The 20,674-nt window shown below is 42.4% G+C and overlaps 1 protein-coding gene across 2 annotated transcripts; it reads right to left on the reverse strand.

The window, feature by feature from the left end:
• Window positions 1-7,200: 7,200 nt before the first annotated feature.
• Window positions 7,201-19,451, reverse strand: C8H17orf67 (chromosome 8 C17orf67 homolog). 2 transcript variants are annotated; one of them, XM_090061082.1, is made up of 4 exons: window positions 19,357-19,451; window positions 16,181-16,281; window positions 9,639-9,780; window positions 7,201-7,739 (listed from the first exon to the last, which is right to left on the reverse strand). In XM_090061082.1, exons 1-3 carry the CDS (start codon window positions 19,388-19,390, stop codon window positions 9,664-9,666), a joined length of 252 nt encoding a protein of 83 aa, XP_089917208.1. In that variant the 5' UTR covers window positions 19,391-19,451; the 3' UTR covers window positions 7,201-7,739; window positions 9,639-9,663. The 2 variants fall into 2 exon arrangements, with proteins under 2 accessions (XP_089917208.1, XP_089917207.1); XM_090061081.1 differs by lacking the exon at window positions 19,357-19,451 and adding an exon at window positions 17,014-18,380.
• Between the last annotated feature and the right edge of the window lie 1,223 nt (window positions 19,452-20,674).

Below are 20,674 nucleotides of genomic sequence, written 5' to 3' on the forward strand. Positions count from 1 at the left end.
AGGATTTGGGGCAAGTTCTGGAGAGGTACAGAAACAGCCCAAGTATTGCAGAGCATAGCTCCAGTGTGTATGGGCAAGGGACAGGTAGGATGTGAGACAGAGCACAGCCACAGGATCTTTTGCTGTAAAGAACCTCCCTTCTTATGGTGGGGCCAAATTATATGCTGGGAAGTCTATGCCTCCTGCTTCATAGCTTGGGTCACTGTTGCTATTGCTCCAGCCCAAGAGTGACAATTCTTTCATATGCCATGGGGTCTTCCCTGTTCCCTACCTGGCTTTTTGCAAGGAGGTTGAATGGAGTTTGAAATCTTTGTCAACATTGCACATACAGGACTCTCCCCATCCCTGGACATAAAACATCACCAAGGCAGATGTATGAATATGAATCAACTGTGGAAGTCCACTGCAGCTACCATATTCACACAAGCCACCACAAGTCAGGCTATGATAGAGCTCGGTCACAAATTTCTTGTCTTTAGCAGATCAGTCAAAGTGTGTTGAGTAACCACAAATCTTATATATTGATGAAGTCTTTGTATTTTAATGTCTCACTTCCTCTAAGGGAAGTCACCAAGCTTAAGCTCGGAGCAGGGGATCTGCATGTATATGGGTAACCGGGAAATGGCATTGCAAAGCTGATCACATAATGGTGAAAAGCATTTTAACATGTGCACGCACATCTCTGGGCCAGGAACTCAGCTGGTGCTAGGAAGTCAATTCACCCCAGCTGGGAATCTGACCCTGAAGAGTAAACGTCACCCTGGCTGCACTGCATAATGGCAGCACTTTTGTGAGTGAGTTTTCCTATCTGCATTGGTGCTGTTTGCTGTTTGACCCTTGGGAACAGTCTTGAGAATAATTCAGTCCAATCCCTGAGAGCCAAAGCCAAAGGAGATGCTAGGTTATAACACCTGTGGGAGTGGGTTCGTTTATGTGAAGTTCTATTCCAATGACTCCTACAGGGTGATTTCATTTACACCCTAGTTTTTACTTTTATTGTTGGTCCCTAATAATAATTATACTGATACCATGTAATTTGATAACTGATTGCCCTGTGTTCACCCAATCAAGTAGTGACAACCCCAGGGTAATACACAGGTCATGGTGCATCACCCCTCCCTCCCACCGCCTTGTGCCTGATGCATGGAAGATGCACCCTGTAGCATAGAGCCTGGCTCTTTCAGCTGGGGAGTCTCTTGGTTTGTCCCTGCCTAGCTCTTAACTAGGAACTGAACACAATCTTCTGATTCAAGTAGAGAGCTCATTTGCACTAACCTATTGGTCTTATGAAACAGTCTGAATAACTTTAATAACTGATGTAGGCCCAGAGCTCAGAAGCATTTAAGCATGCGAGGAGCTCTGCTCACCTGATGTAACTTTACAGTACTGTGAACTTTTGAAAGACTCACATGTACGTGCCCAAGATTGTCTAGGACATGATACGATGTACTTCCCGGCTTTGAGAGGGACACATGGGGGATGTTATGTTGTAAAGGTAGAGAAGGAGATAGGCTCAGAGGAAACCTTGGTTCTAGCCATTCTCAGACTTCGAAAAGTTTGAACCTGAACTCTGCAGCTAGACTCTATTTGACACTGGGCTGAGTAAAAGCCCCAGAGCGATGGTTTTGGCTAGGTCTTGCTCCTGCCTATACTTGGCTTGGAAATGAGTCAGCATTAGGGACAGACAAACCCTAAAAAAAATTCATCTCAAAGTTCAGCAGTGCTTCCTTCCTTCCTACTTGTTTCCCCTTTTTGTTGCACATCTTCACCCACAGGACTGAAATGCCTCAGAAGTGACAGATCCTTTGGCATTTTGTATCACAAATCAGAAAATTCTCAAAGTTCACTGTTCTCTACTCCTCTTTGTTGACTTCCCAAAGTCAATACTGATCCCTTAGGGCAACATGATTTTTATGCAAGTTCTTGGCTACATTTCCACCTGAACAATTCCATTCAGCTGACCCAAATTCCTCTTGCCTTTTATGTTCATTAAACAGAACAGGTCATTGGTACTGGTGATTCAAAGCACTCAGTACTCCAGGAGCATCTAACCAGCACAGCATGTGCAAAAAACCAGACCTGCAGATTCTTCACAACTGGTTTCCACGCACACTGCCTTAAATTTTTGCTTTCACTACATTCAGACCTCTTTTGTTGCCCTTGCACAAATACTCCGGAAAGTCAACATAATCTAGTGGAAAAGGCACATAGCTAAGAGCCAGGAACACCTAAGTTCAAGTTACATACCTCTTCCACTGAGTCGTGGGCAAGTCATTTATGCTTGGGTTTGCTGAGGACGTTGGTGCTTCTGAAAATTCCAGCCTTCGTTTTCCTTTTTCTCTAGTTTCTCCATGTGCAAATTTGGGTGAATAATTTTGCTTGCCTATTACAGGGTGTTCTGGCTCGGATTGGAGGCTGTGTGGAGGCACAGACAGTTTTTGCAGTATTTGGACATACAGCACCTGGCGTGGCAGGGCCTTGCTCCCTGAGTGGAGCCTCCAAACAGCATCACAGTTCAATCCTAACAACAGCAACAGCAGTAACACAGGTTGAACTCTCAAAGCTGGACCTACGTCCTGCATACTAGTATTCTGCTGTTTGTAGTGTAGAATGAACTGCTCAGGGTGATGCACGTGACTTCGCTCTTGGGGTGGGAGGATTTTTACTGCAGCACAAAATGACACATCTGGACTCTGTAGCCAAGTGAAAAAGTAACAGTAAGTAATTATGAGCTGCTACAATTCCTAGGCAGAAAACAGAAAAGGAGCCATTCAAACATTCCTTTCTATGGCATAACCAGTGGCACCAAGATAACCAGACAGACACCCACAAATAAGACCATATGCACAGGCATCTTGAATCCAAAATGGGAAAATGTGTAACCACACTCTTTAGGGTATTTTTTTAAAAGGCAACTTTTTTACTTCAGTCGTCTGAACTCATCTTTTTAGGAAAAGGGGACACTTGAATTGGGGAAAAAATGCATCAGGCCAGAGTCAAATATGCTTTCAGGGATGTGTGCAGAAACAGTGACATCTAGAGGCCAGCTCCCCGACTCACCGGCGTGACAGCCCCGCTCTCAAAACCTCCTTCCAGCTTCAAGTCAGAAAGGGATCAGGCACAGCTGGCTATGCAACAAGTGCCAGAGCCATAAAACCACATGATGAGCGAGTTTTTCACATAAATGAAAACTTTTCCCAATAAAATCTTCTGCAGTTCAGCTGAGTTATCTGCAGTGCTGATAGAGCACTTTGTATTCCCTCTGGAGCACTTGTTTGCATTGTCTGGACATGAAATGGGTACATTCGGTACGCAAATTCAAAGCAGCTGGGATCCTATTCCAGGTATGAAGCACATGGCACACTTTTATTGGCCTCTTACAAGTGTAGCTTTTTGCCACCTTCTGTGATGCTGGCAGCCAGCAGTCCACAGCTGTGCCTCACACCCAGCCCCTTCCTGGCCTGGCACTAGTGCTGACACTTCTGAAGGCTGCTGAGGTTTGGCTAAGCTCAGCTTCCTAGGCCTGAGCCTCAGCTGGTGTCAAGTCACCTGCTGGAGCTCTGTTGACTGCATGGGCACGCTCTGAGGAACTGGCGCCTTGCCTCTGCAGAAGGAGGCTGGAGATCTTGAAAGGGTCAATTTAGAGTCCTTGCCTGAGTTCACTGAAAAAGTAGTTGCAACTTCAGAGCTTCAAGGACACTCACGCTGGGATGAGTTTAAGCTCGGGTGTATGTCTCGGTTGGTTCTTTCCTTTCTGTTTCTCCCCCCACATGGACGGAAGGAACGAAAGCAGACACATCAGCCTATGTCACCTGTGTAAAGTAAAGGAAGCAAAGCAACCCCCATTCCAGGACTTTCCCACTTAGGAAAGGACGAAAGAAGGAAGCAGCATTGCCCAGTGCAAAGCGTGACCTAGAAGTGAAGTCAGTTTAACCCTGACAAGGGAGGGCTATCCATGCAAGGGGCCTGCATGGGAAGCTGTGTCCTTCTCCTGTGAGACCCCTTGATGCTGCCAAAATGCCATAAATGAGCTTTGGCATGATAAAGAATCAGGCCCTGAACGCTCAGGAACAGTCAAGGGAAGCTAATCATGCAGGTGTCTATATCTTCTTGTAGGTCTCGTCTAGTCCATTACAGCAAAACCTTTGGCTATGTTCATTCCTATTTTTCTTTATATATCGGTAATCTTCGTTCCGAAGATTTATCCTTGCATCTTCATTGCAGCTCATATGCTTCCAGTGTACTGTACACCTGCGCCCTGCCTTTATGTCACGTGTCATAGGTTTTACTCTTCAAGTGTAAGTTTTCTGATGCCCAAGTGCACAAATGGGTGAGCTTCAGATACGCTTCCTGAAAGCATTTGTGCAAAAAGCCCAGACATCTGTGTGTTCACAGAAAGTATTTTGGAGCCAGCCATTGACTTAGAGCCCAGTTCCAGAAGCTGCCTCACTTCCCTGTGACTTCAGTGTAAGCTGCAGTACCAAGGAAGTGCTCAGTACCTCAGAGGGTCAGGTCCAAAGGCTGCTAAAAGTGTGTTGTTAGTTGCCTTGACCTGCAGTATATGTAAGGAAGTGCGACTCCATCAACTTCAAGGAAGTCACTCGGTCACATTTTCACACAACATGCAGGTTTGATGGGGATGAGTAGGACTTTTGCCCCTCGCTTTGACAGACCCAGGATTTTACCCAACAACTCGGGTAACTTCAAGAAAGATGGACAAATCAACAATAATGAAGGATCTGATGTAATATCTGCATGACATTGCATACCATGAATGATTGCTGCTTCTCTTGTTCTTCAGGGGTTTCACCTCTGACTCCTGATATCATTGGAAAACAACCCCACAGTGTATTACGGTTTACATGCTTTTCTGAGTCACAAGTAGAACTGTCTTTGTGAGAAGAGATTAGACTAGAAGGCCAATTAGTTTATGCCATTGGTAAATGCTCTGTTCCATCTTAGTCTTAGTCACCTTGCGTATCTCAGTGGCATGGGTTTTATTTTGTCACCAGTCATCAAGGTTCTCATGTGAACGCAATGATGGGCTCAAGAGTTATCTTGGCGTGATATTTAAAGTATTTCCATGTATGTCACACTGCCTTAATCCACTGTTCACAGGTTTGGGTTTGATGAAGATTAATAATGTAAGTGCTGCTTCGATAAGCAGATCAGTGAAAACTGGGGAAATCTAAATTGGCTTCTAATTAAGCAGAAGTCTATGTTAAGGTCCTGCTCAGCCCACAGTCCAGTGATACAATATACTAATCCTGATGTCACACTGACCTTTAATGATGACATTCTGTGCCTAACAGGTCTGTTAATTATTTTATCCTACAAGAGTAAAATGTTAACACATCATAAGTTATTGCTTACACCATTCTGACTGGATTTATAAAATAATGAGCACTAATAATATAATCGTCCTCGTAATCTATGGTGGTATTTACACAAGGCTGACAGATCATATTGGCCACATGAGGTCAGTTTCTGCTCTCAGTTATATCCTGAAAATCTAGAATAGTATTGTGGATTTCAGTGGTTTTACACAGGTGTTAAATGACAGCATAAATTGGCCTGTGTGACGCTATTGTGGCTTATGATCACTAGAGAGATTTATATTAGTTACCTTGTTTTAAGTACTTAAAGCATGCAGAAGGTGAAGCAGGGTGGCACCTTAAATGCTTACTGCCTCTCTCTATTCAAGTATGCAGTAAGGGACAAATGCTGCCCTTGCTGCCTTGGTTTTGGAAGTTTCCCTGCATTTGGATGTAATCAAGGCTTGGGGGCAACAAAAAGCCTTCCCAAACTGAGCGGAGCATGGTGCATCTCTGGAAGGGTTGTGAGGACAACTGCACAACTGAGTGCTAGGAATGTAGTTGTCGCGCTCCTCCAAGCAGCTGGACAGAAAGCCCAGGCCAGTGACAAATCGGCTGGAACAACTGCTGTTCCACTGCTGTTCTGTGGCCATAGGCGAAAGGATACCTCCCTCCCAAGTCTCCCATGTACCCTGCTAAATTACTGAGGTTGACTGCAGGGGACTGGTGCTGCCCCTAATTACTTCTCTAATGATGTGGACCCTTCAAATCATAGCCTAGATATAAGAGACAGGTAAATCAGTAATATTCGCCTTCACTCCTGTAGGAGCTGGCTTATGTTTACCAGGTTATTTTTCATTAATGGCAAGAAATTCTGGGACAAGAAGGGGTTGCTGTGTTGACCTGGTTACCTGGGAAGGAGAGGTGGAACAAAGGAAAATGACACAGGATCAGGTTGCGTCTTCTCTTGTCCTGGCTGCTGGTGCTAGAAAGATCTTGAGTCCTTACTGCCGCAGTTTGTGTTAAGCCCTAACAAAAAGGATGTGAAGAGACCTGTAACTGGGACATTTTCTGAGCTGGTGAGTCTCCATACTGGCTTACAGATCCTTTTCTTAGTAACTTTAGAGACATTTCTGGAAATGAATGTAATGTTTCATAGAAGATTTGGAGCCTAGGACATCCCATTTGATCACTAGGCATCTAGTGACAGTCCCTTAGTGACTCTTTCCTATTTTAGTGAATTTAATAGCCATGATGAGCATTGAGGACCTGAGATTAGGACCTAGGGCAGACACCCAGCACCAGTACTTCATAATCAACTTCTCTCTGAAAGAGTAACACAAGTGCAAGGAGAGGAAGTAGTAGATCAATGCCAGTGACTTTGGGGAAGCACTTCCAAGTGGAGACAACTCCTAACTGGTTCACATTATTGTGCCTGAAAGGTTAGTAGCAGGGGTTCCCGTGTTCATTATATATGATCCCCAGCTCAACAGGCGGTAGTGCATTCTGTCCATTCAACACTAATGCTGACTCATTTATTGCAACTGGTCTTACCCTTCCCATTCACACAAGAGACCTATCCTTTTATTCTCCCTTTGAATTGCCAAATCCTACCTTCAGATATGTTTGAGATGCCCTACTGAAATCAGTGTAGCTGTATTTATAGAACTGAGGCCCCAGATGAATTCTTGTGGAACAAAAGTCCCAGAAGATGTCACTATACCTAGTCAACAACATCTACCGCTCTGCTCTTTTTTTCTACTGTGCTTTGCCTTCAGTGAATCATATGTACATTTTACACTATCAAAATATTGAGCCACATTTGAGTGATTGTCATCAACACACATCCTCTGATTTCAGTGCAACAAAATCAGGTGTAAGTGGATTTGATTCAAGCCTTTATTATGAAATGAGAGGTGAAATAGCTCAGAAGGCAATTAACATAAAAGATTAATGCTGCATACATGTTGAGCTTAAGTATAGCATTATTATTATTAAAACTGCAGAGATGCTATAATTATGGTTTCCTCCAAAGACCTTAAGAGTGGCAGCTTCGCCTTGCTTTCCCTTAAAGACTCTCTGTGCTTCAATGTAATTTAAAACAGTACCCAAAATACGTATGTTCTAGGACTAGCTGGTGGTTTATTTCAGCCCATTCTTTAAATCTTTGGGGGGAACCGTAGTGTCTTTTACTCATGCATTAGTTTTCCTATTGTTTGAAGATTCATAGTGATTTAGTTAATATAATGAAACAAAGATATTTTTAAAATGTATCATTGAAAAGGAAAGCTTTGCTCCATCCCTAGGATTGTACAATATTCCAGAGATGCTCAGCTCTACAGTTAGTATTTAGCAGATATTGAATGAGGCACTTTCTGTTAGCAGAATCACGCATCTTTTCCTCTCAAATGCATGTGGCGATCTCTGGAAAAAGAGGGGAGAGAGATTGTTAAAACAGAAAGACAGGTCGATAATACTAAATGCTAACATTGTGCTTCACACATTAGCTTTCACAACACTCCAGCAAACAATTCTCAGCTGTGCAATGACTGGCATGTCTTTTACAAACTCCCAACTTCTGTCCCGGTATCTAAACTTCTGTTGGGGTTTTTTCCTCATTTTGCTTTGGGTTATTGATGATTTTGGTGTTTGTTTTTAAGAGCTGAACATGAAGCTCCTTTAACTTGGTGTTGTTCTATCAAGTCTGGCTTAAAAGGCCAGATTTTCAATGGTGTTAGGCATCTAATGCAGATAGACACCTGCTGGGATTTTCAAAAGCTAGTTAGGTGTCTCACTCCCACTGCCATCATTGAGAGGTGCCTACACTGCCTAGGCTTTTTTGAAAATCCCACTAAGTACTTAACTGTATCTTTAGGCATCCAGATACCTCTATGGTCATGAAGTAAACCACAAGATTGGTTCCCACTTTGTTTACGACGTTATATCTTCCTGAGTCTGCTGACAGCCTGAATCAATAGCTCTGAAAGGCCTGAAGTGCTTCATTTAATCTCAATGGGGCATTCTATCAGGTGTCTAATGATGATGTTAAAAATGTCATTGCTGCTAATACTTCCATGTCTTTTTAAACTACATAAGAAAAAAGAAGGATGTTCATATTATAACATTTTGCACAATATGTGGGGAGTTGTTTCTCTCTTTGGTATCACAAGCAGGTGAGTTTCTGAAGAGTTTCAAAGACACTAGTGCTTATATTTTCCAAATTCTCCTCCTCCTGTCTGTAGGGACATAATGGTTTCAGTGTTCAACAATCAACAGATGTTGCTGCATGCAGGACACACCAAGAATCAGAAGGACAATATATAATAAGGAGTTGAACAACCTAATGTGACACATCGTTGTGGAGTTTCATGTTGGTAGAGAATGGTTTCTGGGGAGTGCCTGATTTCTGGGGCGAGCTTTGGAGAGTCTCTCTAATGGTATTTTCCTGTTCAAGCCTTCTACATGCAGCAGACTGAGATAGTGGGCCAAATTAGTTTCACTGATCTGGGAAGTCATACACTGAACACATGACTTATGCAAACAGTATGGAGATGCCCATGGTTAACAGCTATTCAGTATATCAGCTCTATTATGATTACTTTAACAAAAATCAGCTGCTACCATCTGCTACCAAAATATGGTTGCTGAGATAATATAGAATGAGCCCAGCTTTTTTCAAGACCTTGATGAAGTATCTCTGAGCCCATTGTTTAATCATTGTGGTTACAGACAACTGTAAGTTCAATATTGCTGCCTTTTCACAGACAACTATAAGCCAAGGTGCAGTGCACTGTGCAAATAAAGGCCAGCTGTAAACAGAAGGGCAGGGCAACCAATCAAGGGGGAAGAGCTGAAGCAACAGCAGTCATTTTGCTCCTGTGTCACCAAGTATTTTAATAGCCGAAGAGAATTGGGCAGGATCCCCACACTGTCTGCCTACCTTTGTTCCTTTTCTATTCTGTGTGCTTGCAAGTGAGGGAGCAGGTCCATGGTATGTGATGAGTGAGTAACCTCACGTAAACCCACATGCAGCCTTCACTGACATACCCCTGTCCAGCCCAGCACAGTCTGCTGCCCACCCCACTACACTAGTCTTGATATGATTAGGACCTGAGTGTAAACCAAAGCATGCCCAATTCTGGGGTGTAAATTAGTGAATGCTTGTGGTGGCCTGACTGTAGCTCACTGGTTTTCTTTTTAAATTGAACCCTGGATGCTATGTGAAATATTATCCACCAATGTGACATGGAACTGCCCCATGAACTTCAGTTACACTTTAATTTGAAAAAAAATAATGGTGCAGGTACAAAGTGCAACACGTACCATTGACAAGGAAAAATCAGAGCCTTTAGACTGGATAAACTAAGTCCCGGTTGCAATGTGGGAAGCAGTATGGATTTAACCAGTGTTCAAGGAATTGTTCTTCTGATCTCTGCTCCAAGCGCTGCAGGTAAAGCATGTGCTCCTGTTTGAAGAAAAGAGAACTGCATTTGAATAGCTGGTCACTGAATCCTGGCATCAGCCCTTTGAATGCAGGGACATTTCACTGCTTACAAAAAGGCTGAATTTAGCCCAGAGGGGGAAACGATGACACCTTGAAAGGGATCTGTAAATCTGCAAAAACCTCATCCCGTTAGCAGCCAGGCTGTTCATCATGGGCCAGGTTTTTATAGGCAGATTAACATTAATTTTCAGAATTAAAGACACCTGCATGAACATGAGTTGATTTGAATACACACACTCAAGTCTTTGCTGGCCCAATGGAGGGACCTGGGGTTTTGTAATTACATTTGTCTCAGTCTTCCTTGAACATTGAGCTCTACAGATTAAAAGCCATGGGACCTATAGCCGTGGACCACATGGCAGTGCTATGAGGAATGCCAGTAAGTATTACTCATTTACAGATCTTTATAAGGGGATTATAAAATGATATGGCTTTCCCAGGGAAGCAGCTAAAACTTAGAATCCATACACGTGACCTCCTTAAAACAGCTTCTGCTTCAGAACTGTAACATCCCAGTCAGGGATGGCAAACCTTATGTTCAGTGTGAACAGTTCTCCCTCCCAGTTTTTAAAACATTTGTAAACATTACCATCAGACCAACATATAATGTTGGGGGGCAGAGGGGGTTCTGACTGGACCTCTTTTACCAGATTCTATTAAAATCTCATCTAGTTGTGAGTCACTTGGCTAACAAGGCTTCTTTGGGTGGGTCCTTTTTGTGGTCTGATGTCTCAGAGCTCAAAAGAACTGCCATAATTCCCAGCTTTCCAGTGCTAACAACAGTAGTTACTATTCCTAATAGTCTGTGAGAATATCTATGAGAATATCATGCTCTGAGGTGTCCCTGGGATGTTTTCATCATCAGTAACAGAGCAATCTATTGTGTGTTGTGTTTTCACAAAGTTATCTGATTCCTCTCCTCCTCCTCCAGTTTAATGCATATAAACTCTACTCACTCTGAGATCCCAGCTTGTTTTCTAAATTACTTTACAGCATAGGTAGATACCGGTGTACTGTAACAATGACATACTTACGTTGTTATTGGGGAAAAAAACACCACGTCATCAATAGGTTAGAGTGTCTCCCCTGTGCTGGTGGGCAAGACGCCTCTAGAGGCATATGCTCCAGATGTTTGACTCAGAATTTGATGTTCCCTTTAAATACATTCTGATATGAGTTTATTATTTCTTCTGATGGGATTAGTCCTCTGCTTGAACTGAACATATACCTTAGATTCAGGGCACTGGATACAGGATAAAGAATAGGCTGGAATTTTTAAAGCTATTTGCAGTGATGCCAAAGCAATTAAACAGCTTGAAAAGCACAGCCATTCATGGTAGAAATGGAAAAGACAGGGTTGTGGATGTAAAAAATGAATGAGGTGTAATACAGGCTCTGAAGTCAATGGAAGTGTTCTTACTTACTTCAGTGGGTGCATGCCTAAATAAGAAAAGGCTCAGGAGAAATGGCTTGCATTTCTTAGTTATTGATTACTATTTTTTTTTGTCTGTTTGGGGAATTTTTTAAGAGAAATCTGTCAGATAAGTCGAATGTTAAGATGTCATTTAAATGGCACATTCAACGCCTGGCTGGAAGAAATGCAGTTTTACTAGAAAAGGCCAATGAGCCTTCCCTGTAGCATCCTAAGTAAAATGCAGTGCCAAAATCAACTCCCTCATAGAATGCAGCCTGCTTTGGGATGCAGAGAATAAGCAGCAGTTTATAAGGTACAAGGTCTTTATCGAAAAGTCTACCTTAAAAGGTAAAATATTTCCTATACAATTTGTATCAGGTCTGATCATCCCTCAGCATTTAAAAGGCATGTTGTGATCATTAATACATACTCTCTGGAAAGGGGTAGATTACATGCTCTTTAAAGTTTAGCATTAACTAAAATGACTATACACTGCTAAGTGAGGATACCCAGAGTCAAACAATCTTAACTCTAGCTTTAAAAATCACATAGTACAAGGCAGTAATGCATCGAGCCAGGTACATTTTATAGCCAGTGGAAAAAAACATATATTCTGCAAGGTTTCTTCTGATCGTACTAAGTGATTTATGTGACAGTTCCTTGACTGGCCAATACTTAGCTGCCTCATTTTGAAAAGAGACATTCTCTGTGTGAATGGATGCTGTCAGTACCAGTGCAATTTTTCAAACAGTCCCCGCCGCTGCTTCCAGCCAGGAGTCCTGACAACAGTCAGAGCTCTAGCATGAGCCCTTGACATCACCAGCATGCTCCAGGCCACGTCCTGTACTTAGTCAGGCCCCTGAAGGAGCATTACTGATTTGGGCTGACATTGCACACTTGGAGCCGCATCCTCAGTTGCTGTTCTTGCTTTTCAGCACTGCTCCCACTGCAAGGCTACCCTGAAAAGGTGCTGGGCATTACCCTGGAGTAAAGAAATTTCCACCAATTGTGTAGTGCTGGAGGTCTTTTTAGGTCTCTGTTTTACTCCTCTCCTTTTACTTCTCTCACTCCCTTAGGGACCCCGTAAAGAGGACTTAATGTCCATCCCTGCAAACTTTCCAGTGCTGTGCTCTCCTTCACTGGGAAGGGCCACAGGACAAGAACAGGAAGCACAGAGCATTCAGACTCTTGCTTCTTAAGGCTTCCCTTGAACATTGGCAGCTCCTCAAGCTCAGATGCCTGAGTGACACTATATGACAAGCACTTAAAGAAGAGCATGTGGTTGCAATGAAACTGTGCAACTGGCAAGCCAGATTCGTGTCACAATAAGATTAGAATATGTCAAGAGTGTTGCTGGCATTTTTATAAGATTGACTCACTTGCTGCCTTTAAATTAATAAGCTTTTAGATATAATCATAATTTTGTGGAGCAGTGCTATGAAGAACTGTAATTTAAAATAATTCCCTGGTTGAGAGTGCTCTGACCCAATGCTTGTAGCACTTGCTTGAAGCATATTAACAGAGGCAGCTTTAACAGGTGTAATCATCCCAGCATAAATTTCATCCTAGTACATAGGACCCATAAAAGGTTCATTTCCCACATGAGCCCTGAATTGGAGCTATGGAAAGGACCATGAGAGACCTGCAAGAGACTCTCTGCTCCCATTAGAGCAGAGAGAGAAATGCTTCACATAGGAAGGAGTGTAGAGCTGGTCCAAAAGCATTTCCTTTTTCCACAGCGAATCTTGATTATTTTTTTCATCCCAAACCCTCAATTTTTCAAACTTTGGAAGTATTTTTTGACAGAGTTAAATGTTCTGCATGTCAGAAAGCAAACTTTTTCTACAGAAAAAAACCCTGCTTAGTCCAAACCTGTTTTTTCATGCAAAACCAGTTGCAATAGAAAACTTGCAGGCAGTTCAGACTGTGTAGAAGGTAACACTGGACATAGGACAGGAACAGACCAGCAATGGCAAGTGTTCACACCCCAGGCAAATGAAGACAAGAGGCAGGAGACATTATTCTAGCTCAATACTAGGACCTCACATGCAGAATGACTGAATTGTATCTTCTAGTAACACAAGTTGTATGTAGTCTGCTGTCATGTAGAAATTGAACCAATCTATCTGCTTTTGTCTAAACTATTATGGTTTTATAGCCAGGCTAATACTCAGCCATTGGTGTTGGTGGCATTGTATTAGATAGGCCATGTGTGTACCTTGTACTTTCCAGCAAATTCATGAGCCTCACTTGCTTGTAGTTTGAAACCCAACCTAATCCTGGATGTTGTAGTCAGCTGTAGAGCTCCTGGCCAATGTCAGTAGTGCCATCATGTCATACAAGGTTCTTCATAAGTATGTTGGGCACCATGATATCGAAAAGTCATCATGTCAGCATTCATCTGCTCATGTCATCCTAGTGAATGAAGAGGAAAGTATGGAAGTGGAAGTAACTTAGCCATAACTGTTAAGGAATCAGGCTTTTTTAAAGTAGGAAGAAGCTGCCTCCTTGACTGAGGAGGATTTCTCTCCTACATGGCTGGAGTTTGTGTTGCATGATCCCATTCAAAGTGCTCCTTCAGTCAAGGCTGGCCCTAGCCTGGTGAAATGGGAAACTTCTTGTGCGGAGAGTTATCATACAGTCTTTCTGCAGGGTTGGTGAACCTCTCTTCTTGAGGTCAGTTGTTTCTTTATTGGTCCTGATTCTTCTGAGGCAGAGGGATGCTACCTCTGCCAGGGTCATCTCATCCCTTTGCCAGTCTCTCCATACACCAAGTGTGGCCCAGGCTTGGCATTAAATATAAGGAGCTGAGATACACAGAGCAGTCACCCAAGCTGCAAGGGTGTTGAACCTGTCCTCTTGAGGTAGCCGATTCTCTCATCTTGATCTGCATAGATGGCAGTAATTATAAGATCTCTTCCTCCTTGGATTGTCCACCAGTAATGCTATCCTGTAGTGTTGAGCAGAGGATCAGCTGCCCTACTGGGGTAGGCTGATGCCATCCAATCTAGTAGTCAAGATTTCCTGCGGGGTGTCAACTCTGAACCCTCTTGTTGATAACCCTTGAGCTAGTATACCCTGCCTCCCTCACTTGCCATTGCACGTGAATGCTGTGGACCCTCATAAAACAAAAGTGCTGCCAACCTGAATCCCTCTTCACATTTGAATAGATTATGGGTGAGTGCTTCAGGAGGAGCTATGCCAACTCTCTGAATACTCTGAGAAGTCTCAGGACCACTGACAGAGGGTTCAGAGAGCTGCCTGCTTAATATGCTTTAAGAGGCTGGTCCTGTATAAGCAGTGCCTTCCTCAGAGCAGTGCCTTTCACTGTCCCCAGTGAGGCCAGAGAAGTGTGTGGAAGAGGTCAGTCATCTGTGGCTGGAACTGGGAGGCCATAATGAACGTGAAGTGCCTGTCCCAAAGGTCTGACCTAGGGCAGGTTTGACTTGGACCATTTTTGTAGAAGGCTCAACAGATGCCTATTTCTCGAGTGAGTTACCAGAGCTGGATTCAGAAGGGCCAGATGTATCTGGGATTAGATGACAGGAAAGTAGTTCTTTTTCAGTCTTGGAGGCTAGGACACTCTTGAATTTTTGGACACTTTTGAACATCTGCTGAGAAGAGTTCCAGTGAAAAAGGTGTCATAAGCAACCATTATTTTCCACTTCTCTCTATTGGTAAATTTTACATTGAATTTCCCTTTGTGCCTATATCTCTTTCTACCCTTTTCCCATCTAAATGTATTAAAACATCTTACTCCTTTTCAACCCCTCTTTCTAGAGTTCTCAGAGTGATCACAATAATTCTGTACTTGCTTAGATTAACTAATGGCTGAATCAGCCACTGGGGACAAACAGACGCCAAATAACCTGAAAATGGATCTCTGGCGGGGTTAGAAAAATCAGCCTTCCATGATTGTCAGATGGGTAATTCCTCACTACTATACCAAAACATAAGAAAGACAGAACTACCAGTATTTTCTAGCCGCCTGCCCTGTATGCGTGAGGTTCAATCCTGCAAGGCACGTGACATTGCCGTGAGGTGCTGAACATCTCAGGGTTGCATTTATGTCAGAAGTACCCAGAGGGTTGCTGATCTATGCTCTTTACACTCATTAGAAATGCTTCCTCTATTGTCTACTTTCTGGCTTCTGTGGCTTTTAGCCTCTTCAGAACCATATAATTTTAACACAGTTTATTGACTTTGGAGAGAAATATGCAGTGATTTTTTTTTAAATGCTCTAAGTAACTTTTAAGAAGTCTGGCATTATACTGCACTCTGTCAGAAGCAAATAAAACAAATGGCTCCTTTCTTTTTTCCCTTTTGTTATAATGCTGTTAATTGGCAAATAATAGCAAATACTACATGAAAAAAATGTAGTTTGACTCTAACCATCAAAGACATGCATGTATCCCTAGCATTTGTAGAAAAAGTTAATACATGCAACGGATCTGAAAAGCAAGTTCAGAGCTACCTAAATCTCCACGCAGACCGCTGACACCTGCACCCCCTTGCCAACTTTGAGTGCAAAATGTAAAGCAAGCAATTTTCCTTTTCCTGATGTTGTGTTTCATTTTTCAGAACAAACGTAACGAGGTCCACATTCACACAGCGAGAAATCCATCTTTGGATCCGTAATTGAATCTACATATTAGAATAATGATTCCATAGATGATAAATGATTTGTACATTTTGCAAGTACATACATACAGTCCAGAGGTGCATTCGGTATTTTAGAATGCTTCCCTAAAACTAGTTTAAAGAATGCAGATGGCTTTACATACATTTTGCTGCTTTAAAGACTTTAAAAACACTGGCTCAGCTGTTAAAAAGAATGGAGTTTGCAGCTGACTACACTAATCATGTAGAATTCCATCCCACATTAAGCACCGAGTACAGTGAACTATGTTTAGTTTATTTCAATGAAAATTAAAAGTAGTAAATCACCCTCATTGGCTCATCCGGAAAACCAGCTTTTCTTGGTCTGTCTTCACGACGGGTCCTCAAAATCTGTTTGGCTTCTTTTTCAGTGAAAATCGGTGAAGCATCTAAAGTGAGAGCAGGGATTGAGGGTGAAGTTAACAAGTTAATATTTTATCTTTCAGGTCTGTAAGTGAAATGTTTTCAACCCTGATTTTTCTGAGCAGACAAAGTGTTCTTTCATCCCAGCACCTTCCCAAGGGATATTACATTCCAGAAGAGAGGAGTGGAATTTTAAATGCTTTTATAATATATTTGTGCTTCTTATAACCTAGTCCTGCTACTGAAAAGCAAAACCTACACAGAATACTATTTATTAATGTTCCTGTTCAAAATTATTTAAAAAAATTAATAGCATCTTCTTCTTAAGTGCATTTAATAATCCTTCCAGGTTTTTTTGTTAAATGCTGCATTACTTTCAGGATTGTTATTCAGACAAAGTGACTGATCAGACTTTCATTGGACTAAGTATTAAGCTAAAGAAACTGCATTAAATATTAAGTTAGCAGATCCCTGATAAACCAATGACATCAAAATGCCTTTTTAGGTTTTTTATGAATAAATGTAGCAATGCAGAGAGTAAACCGTGTTCTATAGCAGAATAATTGTAACTATCAGTTTTATTAATTTTATTGGTTTTATTGAAAGGCTGCAGTGTATCATGATATTTAAATGTTATTATACTATGAATGATTAACTGAAATATGAACATATTTATATATAAGGTTGAAACACTAATGTTATAATACAACCCTGCACATTTACAGTCCTAAGTAGATTTGTTTTATAAAATCTCTTACCTGCAAAAGTGGTAAGGAGGACCGAAACAAAGATAAACACAAGTAACTTCTTCATTTTGATTCTGCTTTCTCTCAGTCAGTCCCAAAATGAATAACATTGACTGAGGCATTAGCTACTCGAAGCGTGCTACGTCAGTCACAGATGTTTATGCTCGGATTAATTTGATTTATGGTATGATTTTTGAAGACATCTGATCCGAAGTTGTAACTATGGCTATTATCCACTGAAATGTTCTCAGTGTAACTCTGCTCTTGAAGAAAAGAAAAGGGAAAATCCTACTCTTACTCAGGTTTCAGAGTGACCTGGATAGTTTAACTTTGTGAAAATAAGATGTAGTAGAGTCAACATGGGGAGCTATGGTTTTAATGGTGTAAGAGAAATAATATTTTTGTTTGCTTGTTTTTAAAAGGCGCATGTCAGTCCTTGAGCCTTAATTTAGCAAGCAGCTGTTAATGGGACCTTTTCATAGATTTTTAGGGTCGGAAGAGACCTCAGTGGATCATCAAGTCTGACTCCCTGCCCTGGGCAGGGAAGAGCGCTGGGTTCAAATGACCCCGGCCAGGTGCTTGTCCAGCCTCCTTCTAAAGACCTCCAAGGTCAGGGAGAGCACCACCTCCCTTGGAAGCCGGTTCCAGACTCTGGTAACCCTCACCGTAAAGAAGTTCTTCCGGATGTCTAGTCGAAATCTGCTCTTGGTCAATTTGTGGCCATTGTTTCTAGTTACTCCAAGGGGCACCTTGATAAACAGAGTATCTCCTATACCTTGCTGCCCCCTCTGCCCCCTCAGTAAATTTGTAGACAGCCACCAGATCCCCTCTCAGCCTCTCTGGCAGAGGCTGAAGAGATTCAGGTCCCTCCGTCTCTGCTCATAGGGTTGTTCCTGCAGGCCCCTAACCATACAAGTGGCCCTCCTCTGGACCCTCTTGAAGTTATCTGCATCCCTCTTGAAGTGCAGCGCCCAAAACTGGACGCAGTACTCCAGCTCTGTCAAAAACTACTGTGGCTATAACCTTATAAGAGCACAGAATTACATCTTAATGCCTTGGGCTAACTTTTGCAAAGTTGAACTATCAGAGCTGAAAAATAAGATAAATGTTATCAAACGAATATAATAATGAAAATCAATACACATTTGAGGGTGTTGGTCTAAGGACATAGGCAGGCAAGTTTTTTTGGGTAGATGCAATATCTCTGATTAGACCAACTAATCAAAAACCAACTTTGATTAGACCCTGTTCCCCCAAACACCACCAGGAGTGACTAGAAATAATGGTCACAAGCTCACAGAGGGTAAATTCAGATTAGACATCAGGTGGCGCTACTTCATGGTCAGGGCGACTAGGATCTGGAACCAACTTCCAAGTGAAGTGGTGCTGGCTCCTATCTTGGGGGTCTTTAAGACAAAGCTAGACAATCACCTTGCTGGGGTTATTTGACCCCAGTACTCTTTCCTGCCATGGCAGGGGATCGGACTTGATGATCCGCTCAGGTCCCTTCCGACCCTACAAACTATGAAACTATGAAAGCAGTTGGAAAAAAGTTCTTTGCAAGCTTTCGGGCACCGGCACCCTTCTTCTGGCATAGGAAGTCTCTGCTGTTCTGAGATCTCCAAGGAATGAAAGAAGCTAAAAGTGTGACAGGATGTCAGTGAAAATGTAAATAGGTGGAAATTAGGAAAACAAAGGGTAGAGAAGGGAAGGGAGAGGGGAAAGGAAGGCAAAATAATGGCAAAGGTACGTAAGGGAAACTCTACTGTAGCTGAGTTCTAGGTAGAAAAGAGGCAGTCTGTGAAGAAGTAAATAGGTGGATATTAGGAAGGTAAATGGTAGAAAAGGAAGGGAGGAGAAGAAGGGAGGGGGGTAAAGAAAAGTGTAAATGGTAAGGTCAGGCAGATACTTGGTGAATCAGATGTCAGGCAGCTGTAATGTGTCATAAATCCAATGTCCATATCCAAAACATATTTAATTCTTCTATTGTAGGGAAAGCCAGTAGTGGCCAAGATTATAAATGTCCTGGTTAATGAGCATAATGTAAAGTGTCAAGTGAGGTAGTTGGTCATGTTAGTCTGAAGACAGGCAGCCAGGTTGACACCCTTATAAACTAACTCACTCAGAAAGAAATAATGGGAAGTGAAGAGGGTGAGTTCAATGGTTGTATACAGGACTATCCCATTTCCGACCAAATTTGCTTACAAGTTTCTGCGTTTTTAAAAACTGAATTGTATGCACTAGCTTCATATAAAGCAACATGTTTTAAGATGAGAAATGCCTTTTCTCTTCAGGAACAATAAGCAGGCAATCCAAAATCAACAGTTCAGTTCAGTTTACATTAGCATCCCCTACCCAAAGCAGGAGTGCCACTTCCTTGAATCACCATCACCACGCTATCAGTAAACTGGATTTCAGCTGGAAATCACCAAACCAAACCCTGACTGGGCCTTGTAGAGTTTAGCTTATGAAGTCCTATACAATCACCTGCTGAAGTAGTGCAGTTCCAAGTGGTCAAATCTTTACACTATTTTGGTTAGCCTACAAGGTGCAAATCTACTCTGCCTTCTCAGTCAGGGGAAAAAAGCAGCATAATCTAATGAACTAAGCACGGAACCGGAAACAAGGAACGCATATAGTCTTTGATCCAAACTCTTGTCATTGACTTGCTATGCAGCCCTGCTCAAAAACACTTTTAACATTTTCAAAAGTAGCCACCAATTCGTGTGACTTTGTTTTTCCACTGCACAGCAAGGGATGCCAACGTGTAGCTTCCAGTGAACGAAGCGTGTATAACATTGACTTATGAAATTGTTAATATTTTGTTTTCTAGTGTCTGGAAAGCAGCTCTTATTTCATTTTCAGACCTGCTTTAAACTCTACAGGAGGGAATCCTATGCATATTCATTCTCGTTTAGACTTCGCTTTTCTTCCAACCGGTTGCTGTTTTCCCAAGTTTAAATACAAATCATTTGGGTTGAACCTATCTGGAAATACATTTGCTTGGGTATGTATTGATCAAAGAAAATTATTGCAGACTGATATAACGATGTTTAACAGATCCAATCAACCGCTTAGATGACACGACGAAGAGAAAAGCAATTAGCAAACAGGGGTCTGGATTGGAAAACGTTTCTGACACCGAAGCACCTGAAAGAGTCTGTCAGGACTTTTCACATCAGCAGTGTTGCTCTTGAAGATCCCATCCTTTATGGATGAACTGACGTTGATATCTTAAGTTTGGTACTGATAAAAATGCACTCGACTGAATACAAAATGAGCTCAGCAACCAAAATCAAAGGAGTAGGAAACAGAAAGTGATCAAAGAGTGCAGGGTGCCATCGCACTTGCTCCGACAAGTCTCGTTTTGTTCACCCCGCGAGGAACGATGAAGCAAAACGTGCACGTTTCCACACGACGGAAAGCTGGCGGGAAGGCTTTTCCCCCAAAAAGAAGGGCAAGAATCAGATACAGAGGGGCCTGGTGAAAACAGAAACAGAAGGACATGTGCCGCAAGATGGAAACACGGCGGGGAAAGCAAGCATTTTGAATTCCTTCAGCAATGCGGCCCAGCAAGACAAGGACGTCGGGGACAGCCACCTAACACTGTCATAACCATCTCACCGGGCAGCAAGCGGAGCAGCGTTAATGCTGGAGCGCGCAGGCTGGAGGC

Source organism: Crocodylus siamensis, chromosome 8 (assembly GCF_052110815.1).
Source record: "Crocodylus siamensis isolate JL-2025a chromosome 8, ASM5211081v1, whole genome shotgun sequence".
NCBI lineage: Eukaryota > Metazoa > Chordata > Crocodylia > Crocodylidae > Crocodylus > Crocodylus siamensis.

Excerpts from the sequence above, each read along its gene's own strand:
- C8H17orf67 (XM_090061081.1), bottom strand. The coding sequence starts at position 17,068 with ATGAAGAAGTTACTTGTGTTTATCTTTGTTTCGGTCCTCCTTACCACT. Across the intron at positions 16,282-17,013 it reads CCTCCTTACCACTTTTGCAG|ATGCTTCACCGATTTTCACT; the intron begins GTAAGAGATTTT and ends CTCTCACTTTAG. Across the intron at positions 9,781-16,180 it reads TTCCGGATGAGCCAATGAGG|GAGCACATGCTTTACCTGCA; the intron begins GTGATTTACTAC and ends TTCTTCAAACAG.